The sequence below is a fragment of the Trichomycterus rosablanca genome, chromosome 2 (genome assembly GCF_030014385.1).
Source record: "Trichomycterus rosablanca isolate fTriRos1 chromosome 2, fTriRos1.hap1, whole genome shotgun sequence".
Lineage (NCBI taxonomy): Eukaryota > Metazoa > Chordata > Actinopteri > Siluriformes > Trichomycteridae > Trichomycterus > Trichomycterus rosablanca.
Window position 1 is genome coordinate 65,181,118 of NC_085989.1, and position 21,985 is coordinate 65,203,102.

Genomic DNA, 21,985 nt, shown 5'->3' on the forward strand with positions numbered 1-21,985 from the left:
TTCTCAGACCAGAGCTGCCTAGCCCATTCTCGCGCAGTACCCCTGCTGGTCTTGCAGGTAGAGCTGGCTCTGAAGCAGGAAGCCCTCGACCCAAGGGTTGCTTCCATCATAGGGAGCTGGCCTACAGATCGGGAAGGTCTGAGGGAATCCCATGGAGTCAAATTCGGGGAACCTGGGAACAAAAAACATCTCGCTGTGTCCTTCGGAGGGGGAACTATTATGTCACGCGGGGGCTAACGGCCAAGACAAGGAGGGGCGGACACATACGCAGAGATGTAAAATTAAACAAAGGATTTATTGATAACACAAACAAAACACAAGAGCTAGTAACAAAGCTAGTAACGAGAACTAAACATAAGAGCTAGCAACATATCTAGTAATGAGAGCTAAACACAGGAGCTAGTAACATAACTAGTTACAAAAGCTAAACACAGGAGCTAGTAACATAACTAGTAACAAGAGCTAAACACAGGAGCTAGTAACATAACTAGTAACAAGAGCTAAACACAGGAGCTAGTAACATAACTAGTAACAGGAACTATACACAGGAACTAGTAACATAGCTAATAACAAGAGCTAAACAAAGGAGCTAGTAACAGGAGCTAAACACAGCTAGCAACGAGAGCTAGCAACGAGAGCTATTACGAGAGCTATTACGAGAGCTATTACGAGAGCTATTACGAGAGCTATTACGAGAGCTATTACGAGAGCTATTACGAGAGCTATTACGAGAGCTATTACGAGAGCTATTACGAGAGCTATTAACATAGCTAGTAACATAGCTAGTAACAAGAGCTAAACACAAAACCTGTCCAGAAGTCCAAACCAAAATAGCTCCCAAAGTCTGTACAAAAGCTGCTTCCTTAAATAAGGAGCAGCTGGAGGTAATAAGTCCACATGAACCAATGAGAGAAGGGGGCGTTGGCTGGAGACAGAATGTGCTCATGGAGAGGAGGGCGTGGCACATATGAGCACACAGAGGCTTGCAGTGTGACAATTATATATAATGTAGAGTTTATATTTTTATATTATATATAATGTAGAGAGTTTATATTTTTATATTATATATAATCCTTAATCCTTAATGTAGAGAGTTTATATTTTTATATTATATATAATCCTTAATCCTTAATGTAGAGAGTTTATATTTTTATATTATATATAATGTAGAGAGTTTATATTTTTATATTATATATAATGTAGAGTTTATATTTTTATTTTATACTATATAATGTAGAGTTTATATTTTTGTATTATATATAATGTAGAGAGTTTATATTTTTATATTATATATATAATGTAGAGAGTTTATATTTTTATATTATATGTAATGTAGAGTTTGTATTTTTATATTATATATAATGTAGAGTTTATATTTTTATATTATATATAATCTTTAATCCTTAATGTAGAGAGTTTATATTTTTATATTATATACATAATGTAGAGAGTTTATATTTTTATATTATATGTAATGTAGAGTTTGTATTTTTATATTATATATAATGTAGAGTTTATATTTTTATATTATATATAATCTTTAATCCTTAATGTAGAGAGTTTATATTTTTATATTATATACATAATGTAGAGAGTTTATATTTTTGTATTATATTTAATGTAGATAGTTTATATTTTTATATTATATATAATGTAGAGTTTATATTTTTATATTATATATATATATTGTAGAGAATTTATATTTTTGTATTATATATAATGTAATGAGTTTATATTTTTATATTATATATATAATGTAGAGTTTATATTTTTGTATTATATATAATGTAGAGAGTTTATATTTTTATATTATATATAATGTAGAGAGTTTATATTTTATATTACATATAATGTAGAGTTTATATTTTTATATTATATATAATGTAGAGTTTATATTTTTATATTATATATAATGTAGAGTTTATATTTTTATATTATAAATATAATGTAAAAAGTTTATATTTTTATATTACATATAATGTAGAGTTTATATTTTTGTATTATATATAATGTAGAGTTTATATTTTTATATTATATACAATGTAGAGAGTTTATATTTTTATATTATATATAATGTAGAGAGTTTATATTTTTATATTATAGATAATGTAGAGTTTATATTTTTATATTATATATATAATGTAGAGAGTTTATATTTTTATATTATATATAATGTAGAGTTTATATTTTTATATTATATATAATGTAGAGAGTTTATATTTTTATATTATATACAATCCTTAATCCTTAATGTAGAGAGTTTATATTTTTATATTATATATAATGTAGAGAGTTTATATTTTTATATTATATATAATGTAGAGTTTATATTTTTATATTATATATAATGTAGAGAGTTTATATTTTTATATTATATATAATGTAGATGTCACGCTTGGAGCCTCAGGGTGATCCTGTGCTCCAGTGTGCCACGCCCTTCTCTCCCCAGTCTCCAACCAGCCTCCCTCTCCTGATTGGTTAGCTGGGGCTAATTAGCCCCAGCTGCTACTATTTAGGAGAGGCTCAGGGAAAGGCTGGTTGGAGATTATTGAGTGTAACTCTGTCTGTTTGCTCCTGGTAATCCTGTCTGTTTGCTCCTGGTAATCCTGTCTGTTTGCTCCTGGTAATCCTGTCTGTTTGCTCCTGGTAATCCTGTCTGTTTGCTCCTGGTAATCCTGTCTGTTTGCTCCTGGTAATCCTGTCTGTTTGCTCCTGGTAATCCTGTCTGTTTGCTCCTGGTAATCCTGTCTGTTTGCTCCTGGTAACTCTGTCTGTTTGCCCCTGGTAACTCTGTCTGTTTGCCCCTGGTAACTCTGTTTTACCTTCCTCCTAGCTCCTGTCGGTCAGTTTAGCCTGTTCCTGTTATGTTAGCCTGTTTAGTCTGTTCATGCCTTGTTTAGTCTGTTTAGTTCTTGTTTAGTTCTGTTCATTCCATGTTTCATCTGTTTAGTCCTTGTCTAGCCTGTTTAGTCATGTTTGCCTGTGTAGCTTTGTTAGCCTGTTTAGTTTAGTCCCTGTTTAGCCCCTGTCTGTTAGCCTAGTCCTTGTTTGTTAGCCTGTGTGTACTATCCTCCGTTTAGCCTTTGTTTAGTCCTGTTCAGTCTGTTCTGTCCTGTCTTTATTATTAATAAATATAGTTTTCTTTCACACATCTCCGCGTTTGTGTCCGCCCCTCCTGTCCGTCTAGCCCACAAACCGTTACAGTAGAGTTTATATTTTTATATTATATATAATGTAGAGTTTATATTTTTATATTATATATAATGTAGAGAGTTTATATATACCCAACTGTCGTCATACTAAATTTGCACATGCACACTGTAAAACTGTTACCTTACTTTCAGTTCCTATTTTATTTCTGCATTTTCTCCCTTTTTCTCCCGATTAAGCGTAGCCAGTTCCTCTTCCTCTGCTGGGACCCCGATGGTGTACAAGGAGAGTATATTTGCCTGACACACACTCACTTCGTCCCCTTCTTATTCGCCTGCACTTCGGTGGACTCGCGTGTGAGACCAGGTCAACAGTAAGTCAGTGAGAATGACAGTGAAAGAGACAGAAATACAGTGTAAGAGTAATAATGTGAGACAGTGCTGCAGTGGGAGTGAGACAGGTTTTACCAGAATGGTTTTCCAGAGCAGCAGCAATACTTTCTTCATTGGAAAGTGGGGGGCATGGCCACTGCAGAACTTGGTTACCATGGTGAAGAGCATCACAGATACAGGCTCACCATTATATATGGGTGATCCTAAACAATTGCATACAGATACACACTGTTAAACACACATATATAGAATACACACACACACCACACTGAACTCCCCCCTACTGAACATACACGGGTACCTAATTCTGTTTTGAAAGTATCTCTGGATGCTCTCCAATCAGCAGGATCTGCAGGATCTTCATACCGAATTGTCTCCACCATCAGATACATGATGTTCAACAGCACCGTTCAACAGGCTGCACTGTTTCTGACACACACACACACACACACACACACACACACACACACATTAGTTTGTCACCATTAAGCTGGAGAGAGACTCAGATGATCAAACACACAGGGGAAGTTCGTTCCACCCTTGGGTGATCAGGTCTCTAAAACCCTCACCAGACAACCACCACTTACTTCACTCATCACATCATTACACTATTAATAACAAGGTCGTACGTGCAAAAATAAATACTGACTCGATCTCCATGTTGAGCAGTTCCACCAGAGCCGAGAAGGTTCCAGTCTCCAGCAGCAGAAATACGTTATACCTCATCCAATACTGCAGCTCAACCTCCGAGCTACACTCTGCAAACGTTCCTGTAACACCACCACAAAACACATCTTCAACACATATGCTGTGTGTGGTAAACACTGTTGGCTGACGAGCACTGAACCAATCACGTGTGAAAACAGGTACTCTTGTTTTGGTTTTGTTACATCATGATGTGTTACAGACCTCCACAGACATAAGCAGCAGATCATCTACCGCTGAAAAGTAAACCAACCCCACACAGCAGCACCAGCACCAAATACCCCCTACTTCTAATGAACATCATCATTACATTTCTGTTTGGGTGAGGTCATGTGTGACTGACCTTGTGCCATGTAGAGCAGAGCCCTGGCAACCTTCAACCGTTTCACTCTGCAGGTCACATCCAGACCGTCCAGTAAACGCAGAGCTTGAGCCTGATGCTCCGCCCTACTGAGGTCCACCCATCGCTTTTCACACACTACACACACACACACACACACACACAAAAAATAAGCTGAATACTGTTATCATGAAGGTAAATAAACAGAAATGGTACAACTAGAAAGTGATAGTTGTATGATGAGGAGAGAGCAGAACATGAACCACACCCTGTAATAAAAATATAAAGTGCTAACCCTTTAGTTTAGATGCCTAAACGAAACCTGCACTACCTGTGATCTACATGCAATTATGTTGTAGCCTCTGTAGTACACTGACCCAGAGAGTAAGAAAACATTCTAAAATTGGTGCTACCACAGCTGTCTCACAGACCTAATTTCTGAAAATTCATGTTGTGTTTCATCCATAACCAGACAAAACACCCAAACTTCATCAGACTGATCAGATTTACTGGGGCTTTATGGTGTGATTATTGATCAGCAGAGACTCACATTAATAAAAGATTCAACCAATCTTCTAATAAAACGCTTATTAATTCTGAGTTAGTGAAGCAGCTCAAACTAACTGGAACAGTGAACTTTACTACAAGGAACTTGGAAACACTTACTGTGGGAGTGTAAATCCTCCTCAAAGCATTTCCTGTTCAGCTGAAACTCTGGTTCCTCTGTGTCAAGTCAAGTCAACTTTATTTATATAGCGCTTTTTACAATAGACATTGTCTCAAAGCAACTTTACAAAATCCAGGACCAACAGATACAAAAAACCCCTGTTGAGCAAGCCGAGGGCGACTGTGGCAGGAAAAACTCCCTGAAAATTACAGGAAGAAACCTTGAGAGGAACCAGACTCAGCAGGGCCCATCCTTGGTGGCCAGGAGGATACTTTAAATAAATACACGATTTACACAGAGCATACGAACACAGAATTAAATGATCTAAAAGTCATAACTGGTAATAAATAGATAAATAAACAATTAAATAATAATAGAGTTGTTATCCGCTCTAGTCTTCAATAAAGTCTGTAGTGATTTCTTGTCGTTGCAATTACTCCAGACCCGTCACATCCGGCAGGAGCAGCATAGCTGTCCCGGCAGTCTCGACTTTAATCCTTAACCTCGGCGGGTAAACAGGTTTCCATCAGAATGCCCTCGGGGTAAAACAACAAAGAATGTAGTTAATAATGTACAATGCTAGTTGAGTAAAACAGTTTTACAGAGAGTTTTAGACTCCGGCAGCCCTAATTATTACAGCTGAACTAAAAGGGAGAGCGAGCAGGTAACAAGGTCATGAAGGCTTTCACAGGACATCAGCGCCCATCTCCCCACCGTCATCAAACCTGAGTGATCGGACAAGAGAGGCAGGACGACAGCAACCCAACATCCCTGATCACCACAAGTTTCTATGACCAAGAACCCCCAAGCTCTGCGCCTTTGTCTATACTAATCAAAAGCCTGAGAAAATAAATATGTTTTTAGTCTAGACTTAAACATTGAGACTGTGTCCGAATCCCGAACAGAGGCAGGAAGATTATTTCAGAGTTGTGGAGCTTTGTAAGAAAATGCTCTTCCACCAGCCGTGATCTTTTTAATTTTAGGAACTATAAGTAACCCTGCATCTTGTGAACGAAGTGGACGCGCTGGGCTGTAGTGATTAATAAGTTCACTCAGATACTGTGGTACAGACCATGTAGCGCTTTATAAGTTAGTAAAAGTATTTTGTAATCAATGCGAAATTTAACTGGCAGCCAGTGTAGAGACGATAGAACAGGAGTAATATGGTCAAATTTTTTAGTTCTGTGTAACTGTACAACTCTACACACACACACACACACACACACACACAGAGCAAGAATAAAGACTGTAATAAGGAGGAGGCATGGAGGAGGAGGACGAGGACGCGGTGCAGGACGAGGAGACGCATTAAATCCAGCAGCGGGTGCAGAAAGCGCAGGAACTCGTCCAGGCCGAGTCGCAGCTGCACACTATCAGCTATCAACCGGGGCGTAACACCACATTTTGGGCCTTGAACAAACTGCCTGTACCTTGACACACTACCAACCCCAACAAAGAGACCCCCAACCGAGCCCCCACACCTTCAGTGGATCCCTCTCTCTCTCTAAAGGTCTTATACTGACAGATGAGTGTAAATAGAAAAACTGATATTAGCGTTAATCCTGGTATTACACTCTTAGTACCCTATTTTATTTAAACATGTTTAATGTCATGCACGGTGGGTAGCACTGTCGCCTCACTGCAAGAAGGTCCTGGGTTCGATTACCCTGACCAGGATAAAGTGGTGGTAAAACAGACAGTGAATGAATATTTAATATTTAATGTCATTTTTACTGAACTGTTTAACAAATGGCGTTTTGGAAGTTGAAACACTGATTACCCACAATTCCTTTCTCTAAACCTGCAGCTACATTCAAATTCATTTCAAACGCAAAACACTCTGAGGAGAATTCATGTTATATATTATTAGCGTATAAACACGCTAAGGAGGATTCATGTTATATATTATTAGTGTATAAACACGCTGAGGAGGATTCATGTTATTTATTATTAGCGTATAAACACTGAAGAGGATTAATGTTATATATTATTAGCATATAAACACGCTAAGGAAGATTCATGTTATATATTATTAGCATATAAACACGCTGAGGAAGATTCATGTTATATATTATTAGCATATAAACACGCTGAGGAGGATTCATGTTATATATTATTAGCATATAAACACGCTGAGGAGGATTCATGTTATATATTATTAGCGTATAAACACGCTGAGGAGGATTCATGTTATATATTATTAGCATATAAACACGCTGAGGAAGATTCATGTTATATATTATTAGCATATAAACACGCTAAGGAGGATTCATGTTATATATTATTAGCATATAAACACGCTGAGGAAGATTCATGTTATATATTATTAGCATATAAACACGCTGAGGAGGATTCATGTTATATATTATTAGCGTATAAACACGCTGAGGAGGATTCATGTTATATATTATTAGCATATAAAGACGCTGAGGAGGATTCATGTTATTTATTATTAGTGTATAAACACGCTGAGGAGGATTCATGTTATTTATTATTAGCGTAAAAACACGCTGAGGAAGATTCATGTTATATATTATTAGCATATAAACACGCTGAGGAGGATTCATGTTATATATTATTAGCGTATAAACACGCTGAGGAGGATTCATGTTATATATTATTAGCATATAAACACGCTGAGGAAGATTCATGTTATATATTATTAGCATATAAACACGCTAAGGAGGATTCATGTTATATATTATTAGCGTAAAAACACGCTGAGGAGGATTCATGTTATATATTATTAGCATATAAACACGCTGAGGAGGATTCATGTTATATATTATTAGCGTATAAACACGCTGAGGAAGATTCATGTTATATATTATTAGCATATAAACACGCTAAGGAGGATTCATGTTATATATTATTAGCGTAAAAACACGCTGAGGAAGATTCATGTTATATATTATTAGCATATAAAGACGCTGAGGAGGATTCATGTTATTTATTATTAGTGTATAAACACGCTGAGGAGGATTCATGTTATTTATTATTAGCGTAAAAACACGCTGAGGAAGATTCATGTTATATATTATTAGCATATAAACACGCTAAGGAGGATTCATGTTATATATTATTAGCGTAAAAACACGCTGAGGAAGATTCATGTTATATATTATTAGCATATAAAGACGCTGAGGAAGATTCATGTTATTTATTATTAGTGTATAAACACGCTGAGGAGGATTCATGTTATTTATTATTAGCGTATAAACACGCTGAGGAAGATTCATGTTATATATTATTAGCGTAAAAACACGCTGAGGAAGATTCATGTTATATATTATTAGCATATAAACACGCTAAGGAGGATTCATGTTATATATTATTAGCGTAAAAACACGCTGAGGAAGATTCATGTTATATATTATTAGCATATAAAGACGCTGAGGAAGATTCATGTTATTTATTATTAGTGTATAAACACGCTGAGGAAGATTCATGTTATATATTATTAGCATATAAACACGCTAAGGAGGATTCATGTTATATATTATTAGTGTATAAACACGCTGAGGAAGATTCATGTTATATATTATTAGCATATAAACACGCTAAGGAGGATTCATGTTATATATTATTAGCGTAAAAACACGCTGAGGAAGATTCATGTTATATATTATTAGCATATAAAGACGCTGAGGAGGATTCATGTTATTTATTATTAGTGTATAAACACGCTGAGGAGGATTCATGTTATATATTATTAGCATATAAACACGCTGAGGAGGATTCATGTTATATATTATTAGCGTATAAACACGCTGAGGAAGATTCATGTTATATATTATTAGCATATAAACACGCTAAGGAGGATTCATGTTATATATTATTAGCGTAAAAACACGCTGAGGAAGATTCATGTTATATATTATTAGCATATAAAGACGCTGAGGAGGATTCATGTTATTTATTATTAGTGTATAAACACGCTGAGGAGGATTCATGTTATTTATTATTAGCGTAAAAACACGCTGAGGAAGATTCATGTTATATATTATTAGCATATAAACACGCTAAGGAGGATTCATGTTATATATTATTAGCGTAAAAACACGCTGAGGAAGATTCATGTTATATATTATTAGCATATAAAGACGCTGAGGAAGATTCATGTTATTTATTATTAGTGTATAAACACGCTGAGGAGGATTCATGTTATTTATTATTAGCGTATAAACACGCTGAGGAAGATTCATGTTATATATTATTAGCATATAAACACGCTAAGGAGGATTCATGTTATATATTATTAGCGTAAAAACACGCTGAGGAAGATTCATGTTATATATTATTAGCATATAAACACGCTAAGGAGGATTCATGTTATATATTATTAGCGTAAAAACACGCTGAGGAAGATTCATGTTATATATTATTAGCATATAAAGACGCTGAGGAAGATTCATGTTATTTATTATTAGTGTATAAACACGCTGAGGAAGATTCATGTTATATATTATTAGCATATAAACACGCTAAGGAGGATTCATGTTATATATTATTAGTGTATAAACACGCTGAGGAAGATTCATGTTATATATTATTAGCATATAAACACGCTAAGGAGGATTCATGTTATATATTATTAGCGTAAAAACACGCTGAGGAAGATTCATGTTATATATTATTAGCATATAAAGACGCTGAGGAGGATTCATGTTATTTATTATTAGTGTATAAACACGCTGAGGAGGATTCATGTTATATATTATTAGCGTATAAACACGCTGAGGAAGATTCATGTTATATATTATTAGCATATAAACACGCTAAGGAGGATTCATGTTATATATTATTAGTGTATAAACACGCTAAGGAGGATTCATGTTATTTATTATTAGCGTATAAACACGCTGAGGAAGATTAATGTTATATATTATTAGCATATAAACACGCTAAGGAGGATTCATGTTATATATTATTAGCGTATAAACACGCTGAGGAGGATTCATGTTATATATTATTAGTGTATAAACACGCTAAGAAGGATTCATGTTATATATTATTAGCATATAAACACGCTGAGGAAGATTCATGTTATTTATTATTAGTGTATAAACACTCTGAAGAGGATTCATGTTATATATTATTAGCATATAAACACGCTGAGGAAGATTCATGTTATATATTATTAGCATATAAACACGCTGAGGAAGATTCATGTTATATATTATTAGCATATAAACACGCTGAGGAAGATTCATGTTATATATTATTAGCATATAAACACGCTGAGGAGGATTCATGTTATTTATTATTAGCATATAAACACGCTGAGGAGGATTCATGTTATTTATTATTAGCGTAAAAACACGCTGAGGAAGATTCATGTTATATATTATTAGCATATAAACACGCTGAGGAGGATTCATGTTATATATTATTAGCGTATAAACACGCTGAGGAGGATTCATGTTATATATTATTAGCATATAAACACGCTGAGGAAGATTCATGTTATATATTATTAGCATATAAACACGCTAAGGAGGATTCATGTTATATATTATTAGCGTAAAAACACGCTGAGGAGGATTCATGTTATATATTATTAGCATATAAACACGCTGAGGAGGATTCATGTTATATATTATTAGCGTATAAACACGCTGAGGAAGATTCATGTTATATATTATTAGCATATAAACACGCTAAGGAGGATTCATGTTATATATTATTAGCGTAAAAACACGCTGAGGAAGATTCATGTTATATATTATTAGCATATAAAGACGCTGAGGAGGATTCATGTTATTTATTATTAGTGTATAAACACGCTGAGGAGGATTCATGTTATTTATTATTAGCGTAAAAACACGCTGAGGAAGATTCATGTTATATATTATTAGCATATAAACACGCTAAGGAGGATTCATGTTATATATTATTAGCGTAAAAACACGCTGAGGAAGATTCATGTTATATATTATTAGCATATAAAGACGCTGAGGAAGATTCATGTTATTTATTATTAGTGTATAAACACGCTGAGGAGGATTCATGTTATTTATTATTAGCGTATAAACACGCTGAGGAAGATTCATGTTATATATTATTAGCGTAAAAACACGCTGAGGAAGATTCATGTTATATATTATTAGCATATAAACACGCTAAGGAGGATTCATGTTATATATTATTAGCGTAAAAACACGCTGAGGAAGATTCATGTTATATATTATTAGCATATAAAGACGCTGAGGAAGATTCATGTTATTTATTATTAGTGTATAAACACGCTGAGGAAGATTCATGTTATATATTATTAGCATATAAACACGCTAAGGAGGATTCATGTTATATATTATTAGTGTATAAACACGCTGAGGAAGATTCATGTTATATATTATTAGCATATAAACACGCTAAGGAGGATTCATGTTATATATTATTAGCGTAAAAACACGCTGAGGAAGATTCATGTTATATATTATTAGCATATAAAGACGCTGAGGAGGATTCATGTTATTTATTATTAGTGTATAAACACGCTGAGGAGGATTCATGTTATATATTATTAGCATATAAACACGCTGAGGAGGATTCATGTTATATATTATTAGCGTATAAACACGCTGAGGAAGATTCATGTTATATATTATTAGCATATAAACACGCTAAGGAGGATTCATGTTATATATTATTAGCGTAAAAACACGCTGAGGAAGATTCATGTTATATATTATTAGCATATAAAGACGCTGAGGAGGATTCATGTTATTTATTATTAGTGTATAAACACGCTGAGGAGGATTCATGTTATTTATTATTAGCGTAAAAACACGCTGAGGAAGATTCATGTTATATATTATTAGCATATAAACACGCTAAGGAGGATTCATGTTATATATTATTAGCGTAAAAACACGCTGAGGAAGATTCATGTTATATATTATTAGCATATAAAGACGCTGAGGAAGATTCATGTTATTTATTATTAGTGTATAAACACGCTGAGGAGGATTCATGTTATTTATTATTAGCGTATAAACACGCTGAGGAAGATTCATGTTATATATTATTAGCATATAAACACGCTAAGGAGGATTCATGTTATATATTATTAGCGTAAAAACACGCTGAGGAAGATTCATGTTATATATTATTAGCATATAAACACGCTAAGGAGGATTCATGTTATATATTATTAGCGTAAAAACACGCTGAGGAAGATTCATGTTATATATTATTAGCATATAAAGACGCTGAGGAAGATTCATGTTATTTATTATTAGTGTATAAACACGCTGAGGAAGATTCATGTTATATATTATTAGCATATAAACACGCTAAGGAGGATTCATGTTATATATTATTAGTGTATAAACACGCTGAGGAAGATTCATGTTATATATTATTAGCATATAAACACGCTAAGGAGGATTCATGTTATATATTATTAGCGTAAAAACACGCTGAGGAAGATTCATGTTATATATTATTAGCATATAAAGACGCTGAGGAGGATTCATGTTATTTATTATTAGTGTATAAACACGCTGAGGAGGATTCATGTTATATATTATTAGCGTATAAACACGCTGAGGAAGATTCATGTTATATATTATTAGCATATAAACACGCTAAGGAGGATTCATGTTATATATTATTAGTGTATAAACACGCTAAGGAGGATTCATGTTATTTATTATTAGCGTATAAACACGCTGAGGAAGATTAATGTTATATATTATTAGCATATAAACACGCTAAGGAGGATTCATGTTATATATTATTAGCGTATAAACACGCTGAGGAGGATTCATGTTATATATTATTAGTGTATAAACACGCTAAGAAGGATTCATGTTATATATTATTAGCATATAAACACGCTGAGGAAGATTCATGTTATTTATTATTAGTGTATAAACACTCTGAAGAGGATTCATGTTATATATTATTAGCATATAAACACGCTGAGGAAGATTCATGTTATATATTATTAGCATATAAACACGCTGAGGAAGATTCATGTTATATATTATTAGCATATAAACACGCTGAGGAGGATTCATGTTATTTATTATTAGCATATAAACACGCTGAGGAGGATTCGTGTTATTTATTATTAGCATACAAACATGCTGAATGAACGTAACGTAACATTCATAAATTATAGAAGTAAACATAACAGTTACATGCTAAATAACTATCTGTATCATTAGCATCCAGCAAATGTTCCTAACACAGAAAACTCTGGATCCACCACAACCCTGATCAGGTGAGATTAGCTGAAAATAAGTGAATGAATTTTTCTTCTCTGTTTGAGCTGAAGGTCGAGTCTCTCTCAGGACTGCAGCTATTTGCATGTCTGTGATGGTGACCGTGTGAACACTGAGCACTTACCTGGTCAGGAAAAAAATTGGGGTGGAGTCACTTACAGCCAACATGTTAATAACCTTCTCACTCCGGCACTCGGTGTTTGTGAACAGATGAACAAACATGATGCGGTTAGGACCAAATATTTTATTACTTGCTCTCTTCATTCTTCTACTGCTGGGGTACGTACATGTATTATTCTAATTATAATTAAACTAAACAATAGTTCATATTGTTGATATAATAATAATTATTGTTATTATTATTATCGTTGTTGTTGTACCTGCATTATTGTGTGAAACATGAACAGTTTAGAGGAGAAAGTTTCAATGAAAGGGTTGAAACTGAATGAAATGCTGTCAGGCTGCCACACAGAGCTCCTCACAATATACATCCATGTACAGCAGACACACAATGAACATGACTTACACACATTTATATGTTTATATGTATGTATGTATACGACGTTATCTATGGGATAAATACTCGTTCATTAGGGCGATCGGGCGACGCACCACCAAAGGGAGAAAGGGAAAAAATGTTTCTATCACATTCAACCAGTGTTAAACTATCTGTGACTGTTCTGGAGTCAGTCTTGCCTCGGAATATCGTCGTCCAATCAGCGTCGAGCTGTGTTCCGTACAGTACCGCACCTTTTGGGGCGATCATGTTAAAGCTCTTTTTTTCGTACTGCAGGCGCTGTAATACATTTTGTGCCTGTGTCACACGTAATCGTTCCTTATTTGGAAACTAAACGAGGTGTTCCGCATTTTTATCAGTGGGAGAGAAACACTGCAGATTAGACTGAGACGGGGCGATGTGTATGAAACAGAAGGAAACTGCTGCTACCGTGGGAATGAAAAGGGGTTCGGTTATTACTGTAAGTAGTGTTCACTTTTAGTCCTAGTAACACCGTGCGTAGGGTGAAAGTAAAGTAACACAAGCAGGTCCGGCACTTCTCTCACTGCCCCCTAAGCAACGCAGTCCAGAACCGGGGCTGCATGTCAGGCCAGGTTTCATAATGAGCTCTGATGTCTCATGACGCTACCATGTGTGAACAGGGTAAAGAATAGTGGGCTTAGGACACAGCCGTGGGGTATTCCGTTATTAAAGAGAAAAGTCCAGGATCCAGTTGGAGAACAAGGATTTTAAACCAAGTGTGTGAAGCAATAAAATAATAAATGAGATGAATTATCACTTACAGAGTGTGTTTGATTTATTTATAGTTTGATTTCTTTGGGCAACGTTTCCTCCTGGTTCAGGTGAGTAACGCTGCTGAGTTTTGTTTTTAATTTAAGTAATTACAGTAAAATTACATTAAAATAATTTATTCAATAATAAGAAAATTCATAACTTACATTAAATTGCAGTTTGATCTTTATCTTAAATCTAATGATCTTGTTAGGAGTCTGTTGTAGTTGATTACTTAAATTTCATGCTGTGGTATTTTATTTTATTATTTTATTTGTTTGTGCCTTTTTAAAACTGATTTTACCATATTATAGGAAACAGTCTTAAATATTACAAGAATATGTAAACTCATTATTACAGAAAATTCTGTAAATGTATTTATTCACGGAACATAAAGGGGGAAATAAAAGCTAAAAAGATTTTTGACTTGTATTTTAGATTTATTTTAAAATAGTTTAATATCAGTGTTACAGAAAAATGTCTGGAGCCTCCAAGCTGACACTGATGTAAAGCTCACTCTACTGTGGACAGTGTCGCCTGAAGTAACAGCTGTAAAAGTTTAATGTACAATTTAAATTAAACTCAGTAAACGTACGAATGATGATGAAGCTTCTACAGGAATTCGGTCACAAACCGATATGATGCTGATTTAAACTTTATTGTCTTTCATGTTTCAGTGCTGAAATTCACCTGGACTGCAGCAGGTGAGTTATATATGGGGGGCCACAGATCCCCCCCACCCCCTTACCGAGACCTGACACATAGCCAATCATAGACCCAACCCTGGATCTCAGCTAGCATTTATTTAGCATTTAGACCAATTAAATAAAAATGAAGTCTTTGATGTTAGGAGTCGACCTACACACCCCGCGACCACTGGAGGGAGCCAACTTCGTGAGATTCCATCAGTTGCCACCAGAGGGCGTACAACCCGTAACTTGCCCCGAGGGAGGAGAACTACAACTGCCAAACCACCCTCGGGCAATCAGCGTTCACGAAGAACACCTGACTGAGCGTGTATTTAAGATAGTGCTCAGTCAGGCTTCCTCGTCACACCCTCCTTTGTGCTCTCTTGCACGTTATATGTCAGGGATACAGGTAACGCGAGGTCTCATAGAGAGTTTGCGGTAGGCCCAGGGGCCGAGGTAATACATTAAATTAAGGGAAAGATTTAGCCAGTGTGTGACTCCTTTGCGTTCTCCCGATTTTACTAGGAGAAACGCTTTACCTTTAATCTCTTCCCTTGTAACTGCACCTCCTCCTCGACCAGAGGATCCGCAGTACTCTCTCTCTTTCACTCCACCTCATTGTCTGAGGTAGATCTTTCAAACTTTACTCTCCCCGTCATTCAAGTGAAGCGGGGAGTTTATCGCCATTCTCTGGCACTCAGCTCGTTCCCTACGGGGAACGGAATATTCTTTCTTTTCTTTTTCCGGCACGAGCGAGCTTGTTCTTTTGTTTGAAATCGCATAAAGGCGATTCATGTGTTTGCCCTTTATATTCCCAACCGTCAACACTCACTTATACACACACACTCACTTATACACACACACTCACTTATACACACACACTCACTTATACACACACACACTCACTTATACACACACACTCACTTATACACACACACTCACTTATACACACACACTCACTTATACACACACACACTCACTTATACACACACACTCACTTATACACACACACACTCACTTATACACACACACTCACTTATACACACACACTCACTTATACACACACACTCACTTATACACACACACACTCACTTATACACACACACACTCACTTATACACACACACTCACTTATACACACACACACACTCACTTATACACACACACTCACTTATACACACACACTCACTTATACACACACACTCACTTATACACACACACTCACTTATACACACACACTCACTTATACACACACACTCACTTATACACACACACACTCACGTATACACACACACACTCACTTTTACACACACACACTCACTTATACACACACACACTCACTTATACACACACACACTCACTTATACACACACACACACTCACTTATACACACACACTCACTTATACACACACACTCACTTATACACACACACACTCACGTATACACACACACTCACTTATACACACACACTCACTTATACACACACACACACTCACTTATACACACACACTCACTTATACACACACACACTCACTTATACACACACACTCACTTATACACACACACACTCACTTATACACACACACTCACTTATACACACACACACTCACTTATACACACACACTCACTTATACACACACACACTCACTTATACACACACACTCACTTATACACACACACTCACTTATACACACACACACTCACGTATACACACACACTCACTTATACACACACACTCACTTATACACACACACACTCACTTATACACACACACTCACTTATACACACACACACTCACTTATACACACACACTCACTTATACACACACACTCACTTATACACACACACACTCACTTATACACACACACACTCACTTATACACACACACTCACTATACACACACACTCACTTATACACACACACTCACTTATACACACACACTCACTTATACACACACACTCACTTATACACACACACTCACTTATACACACACACTCACTTATACACACACACTCACTTATACACACACACACTCACTTATACACACACACACTCACTTATACACACACACTCACTTATACACACACACTCACTTATACACACACACTCACTTATACACACACACTCACTTATACACACACACACTCACTTATACACACACACTCACTTATACACACACACACTCACTTATACACACACACTCACTTATACACACACACTCACTTATACACACACACTCACTTATACACACACACTCACTTATACACACACACTCACTTATACACACACACTCACTTATACACACACACACTCACGTATACACACACACACTCACTTTTACACACACACACTCACTTATACACACACACACTCACTTATACACACACACTCACTTATACACACACACACTCACTTATACACACACACACTCACTTATACACACACACTCACTTATACACACACACACTCACTTATACACACACACACACTCACTTATACACACACACTCACTTATACACACACACACTCACTTATACACACACACTCACTTATACACACACACACTCACTTATACACACACACACTCACTTATACACACACACACTCACTTATACACACACACTCACTTATACACACACACACTCACTTATACACACACACACTCACTTATACACACACACTCACTTATACACACACACTCACTTATACACACACACACTCACTTATACACACACACTCACTTATACACACACACTCACTTATACACACACACTCACTTATACACACACACTCACTTATACACACACACACTCACTTATACACACACACCTCACTTATACACACACACACACTCACTTATACACACACACTCACTTATACACACACACTCACTTATACACACACACACACTCACTTATACACACACACACTCACTTATACACACACACACTCACTTATACACACACACACTCACTTATACACACACACTCACTTATACACACACACTCACTTATACACACACACACTCACTTATACACACACACACTCACTTATACACACACACTCACTTATACACACACACTCACTTATACACACACACTCACTTATACACACACACACTCACTTATACACACACACTCACTTATACACACACACACTCACTTATACACACACACACTCACTTATACACACACACACTCACTTATACACACACACTCACTTATACACACACACTCACTTATACACACACACACTCACTTATACACACACACACTCACTTATACACACACACTCACTTATACACACACACTCACTTATACACACACACTCACTTATACACACACACACTCACTTATACACACACACTCACTTATACACACACACACTCACTTATACACACACACACTCACTTATACACACACACTCACTTATACACACACACACTCACTTATACACACACACACTCACTTATACACACACACACTCACTTATACACACACACTCACTTATACACACACACTCACTTATACACACACACACTCACTTATACACACACACACTCACGTATACACACACACTCACTTATACACACACACTCACTTATACACACACACACTCACTTATACACACACACCACTCACGTATACACACACACACTCACTTATACACACACACACTCACTTATACACACACACTCACTTATACACACACACACTCACTTATACACACACACTCACTTATACACACACACTCACTTATACACACACACACTCACTTATACACACACACACTCACTTATACACACACACTCACTTATACACACACACTCACTTATACACACACACACTCACTTATACACACACACTCACTTATACACACACACTCACGTATACACACACACTCACTTATACACACACACTCACTTATACACACACACACTCACTTATACACACACACACTCACGTATACACACACACACTCACTTATACACACACACACTCACTTATACACACACACTCACTTATACACACACACTCACTTATACACACACACTCACTTATACACACACACTCACTTATACACACACACACTCACTTATACACACACACACTCACTTATACACACACACACTCACTTATACACACACACACTCACTTACACACACACACTCACTTATACACACACACTCACTTATACACACACACTCACTTATACACACACACTCACTTATACACACACACACTCACTTATACACACACACTCACTTATACACACACACTCACTTATACACACACACACACTCACTTATACACACACACTCACTTATACACACACACACACTCACTTATACACACACACACTCACTTATACACACACACACTCACTTATACACACACACTCACTTATACACACACACACTCACTTATACACACACACACACTCACTTATACACACACACACTCACTTATACACACACACACTCACTTATACACACACACACTCACTTATACACACACACTCACTTATACACACACACTCACTTATACACACACACACTCACTTATACACACACACACTCACGTATACACACACACTCACTTATACACACACACTCACTTATACACACACACACTCACTTATACACACACACACTCACGTATACACACACACACTCACTTATACACACACACACTCACTTATACACACACACACTCACTTATACACACACACTCACTTATACACACACACTCACTTATACACACACACTCACTTATACACACACACACTCACTTATACACACACACACTCACTTATACACACACACACTCACTTATACACACACACACTCACTTACACACACACACTCACTTATACACACACACTCACTTATACACACACACTCACTTATACACACACACTCACTTATACACACACACACTCACTTATACACACACACTCACTTATACACACACACTCACTTATACACACACACACACTCACTTATACACACACACTCACTTATACACACACACACACTCACTTATACACACACACACTCACTTATACACACACACACTCACTATACACACACACTCACTTATACACACACACTCACTTATACACACACACACTCACTTATACACACACACTCACTTATACACACACACTCACTTATACACACACACACACTCACTTATACACACACACTCACTTATACACACACACACACTCACTTATACACACACACTCACTTATACACACACACACACTCACTTATACACACACACTCACTTATACACACACACTCACTTATACACACACACACTCACTTATACACACACACTCACTTATACACACACACACTCACTTATACACACACACACTCACTTATACACACACACACTCACTTATACACACACACACTCACTTATACACACACACTCACTTATACACACACACTCACTTATACACACACACACTCACTTATACACACACACTCACTTATACACACACACACTCACTTATACACACACACACTCACTTATACACACACACACTCACTTATACACACACACACTCACTTATACACACACACTCACTTATACACACACACTCACTTATACACACACACTCACTTATACACACACACACTCACTTATACACACACACTCACTTATACACACACACACTCACTTATACACACACACTCACTTATACACACACACTCACTTATACACACACACACACTCACTTATACACACACACTCACTTATACACACACACACTCACTTATACACACACACTCACTTATACACACACACACTCACTTATACACACACACTCACTTATACACACACACACTCACTTATACACACACACACTCACTTATACACACACACTCACTTATACACACACACACTCACTTATACACACACACTCACTTATACACACACACACTCACTTATACACACACACTCACTTATACACACACACTCACTTATACACACACACTCACTTATACACACACACTCACTTATACACACACACTCATACACACACACACTCACTTATACACACACACTCACTTATACACACACACACTCACTTATACACACACACTCACTTATACACACACACTCACTTATACACACACACTCACTTATACACACACACTCACTTATACACACACACTCACTTATACACACACACTCACTTATACACACACACACTCACTTATACACACACACTCACTTATACACACACACACTCACTTATACACACACACTCACTTATACACACACACTCACTTATACACACACACACTCACTTATACACACACACTCACTTATACACACACACTCACTTATACACACACACTCACTTATACACACACACTCATACACACACACACTCACTTATACACACACACTCACTTATACACACACACACTCACTTATACACACACACACTCACTTATACACACACACTCACTTATACACACAATCTGTCTCGCGTGTGT

At 36.3% G+C, this 21,985-nt stretch overlaps 1 protein-coding gene and 1 long non-coding RNA gene across 2 annotated transcripts in view; one reads left to right on the top strand and one right to left on the bottom strand.

Moving 5' to 3' along the window:
• Positions 1–4,244: 4,244 nt before the first annotated feature.
• LOC134309290 (uncharacterized) lies at positions 4,245–5,310 on the bottom strand. The gene is made up of 3 exons (XR_010011033.1): positions 5,254–5,310; positions 4,591–4,725; positions 4,245–4,312 (listed from the first exon to the last, which is right to left on the bottom strand). It is a non-coding gene; the product is annotated as an uncharacterized LOC134309290 (long non-coding RNA).
• A 1,208-nt stretch (positions 5,311–6,518) lies between these two features.
• LOC134300654 (histo-blood group ABO system transferase-like) overlaps positions 6,519–21,985 on the top strand; it is a 20,928-nt gene continuing 5,461 nt past the window's right edge. Inside the window, exon 1 of the mRNA XM_062985127.1 lies at positions 6,519–6,559. Within this exon, the coding sequence (XP_062841197.1) occupies positions 6,519–6,559 (41 nt within the window). The remainder of the gene's footprint in view (positions 6,560–21,985) is intronic.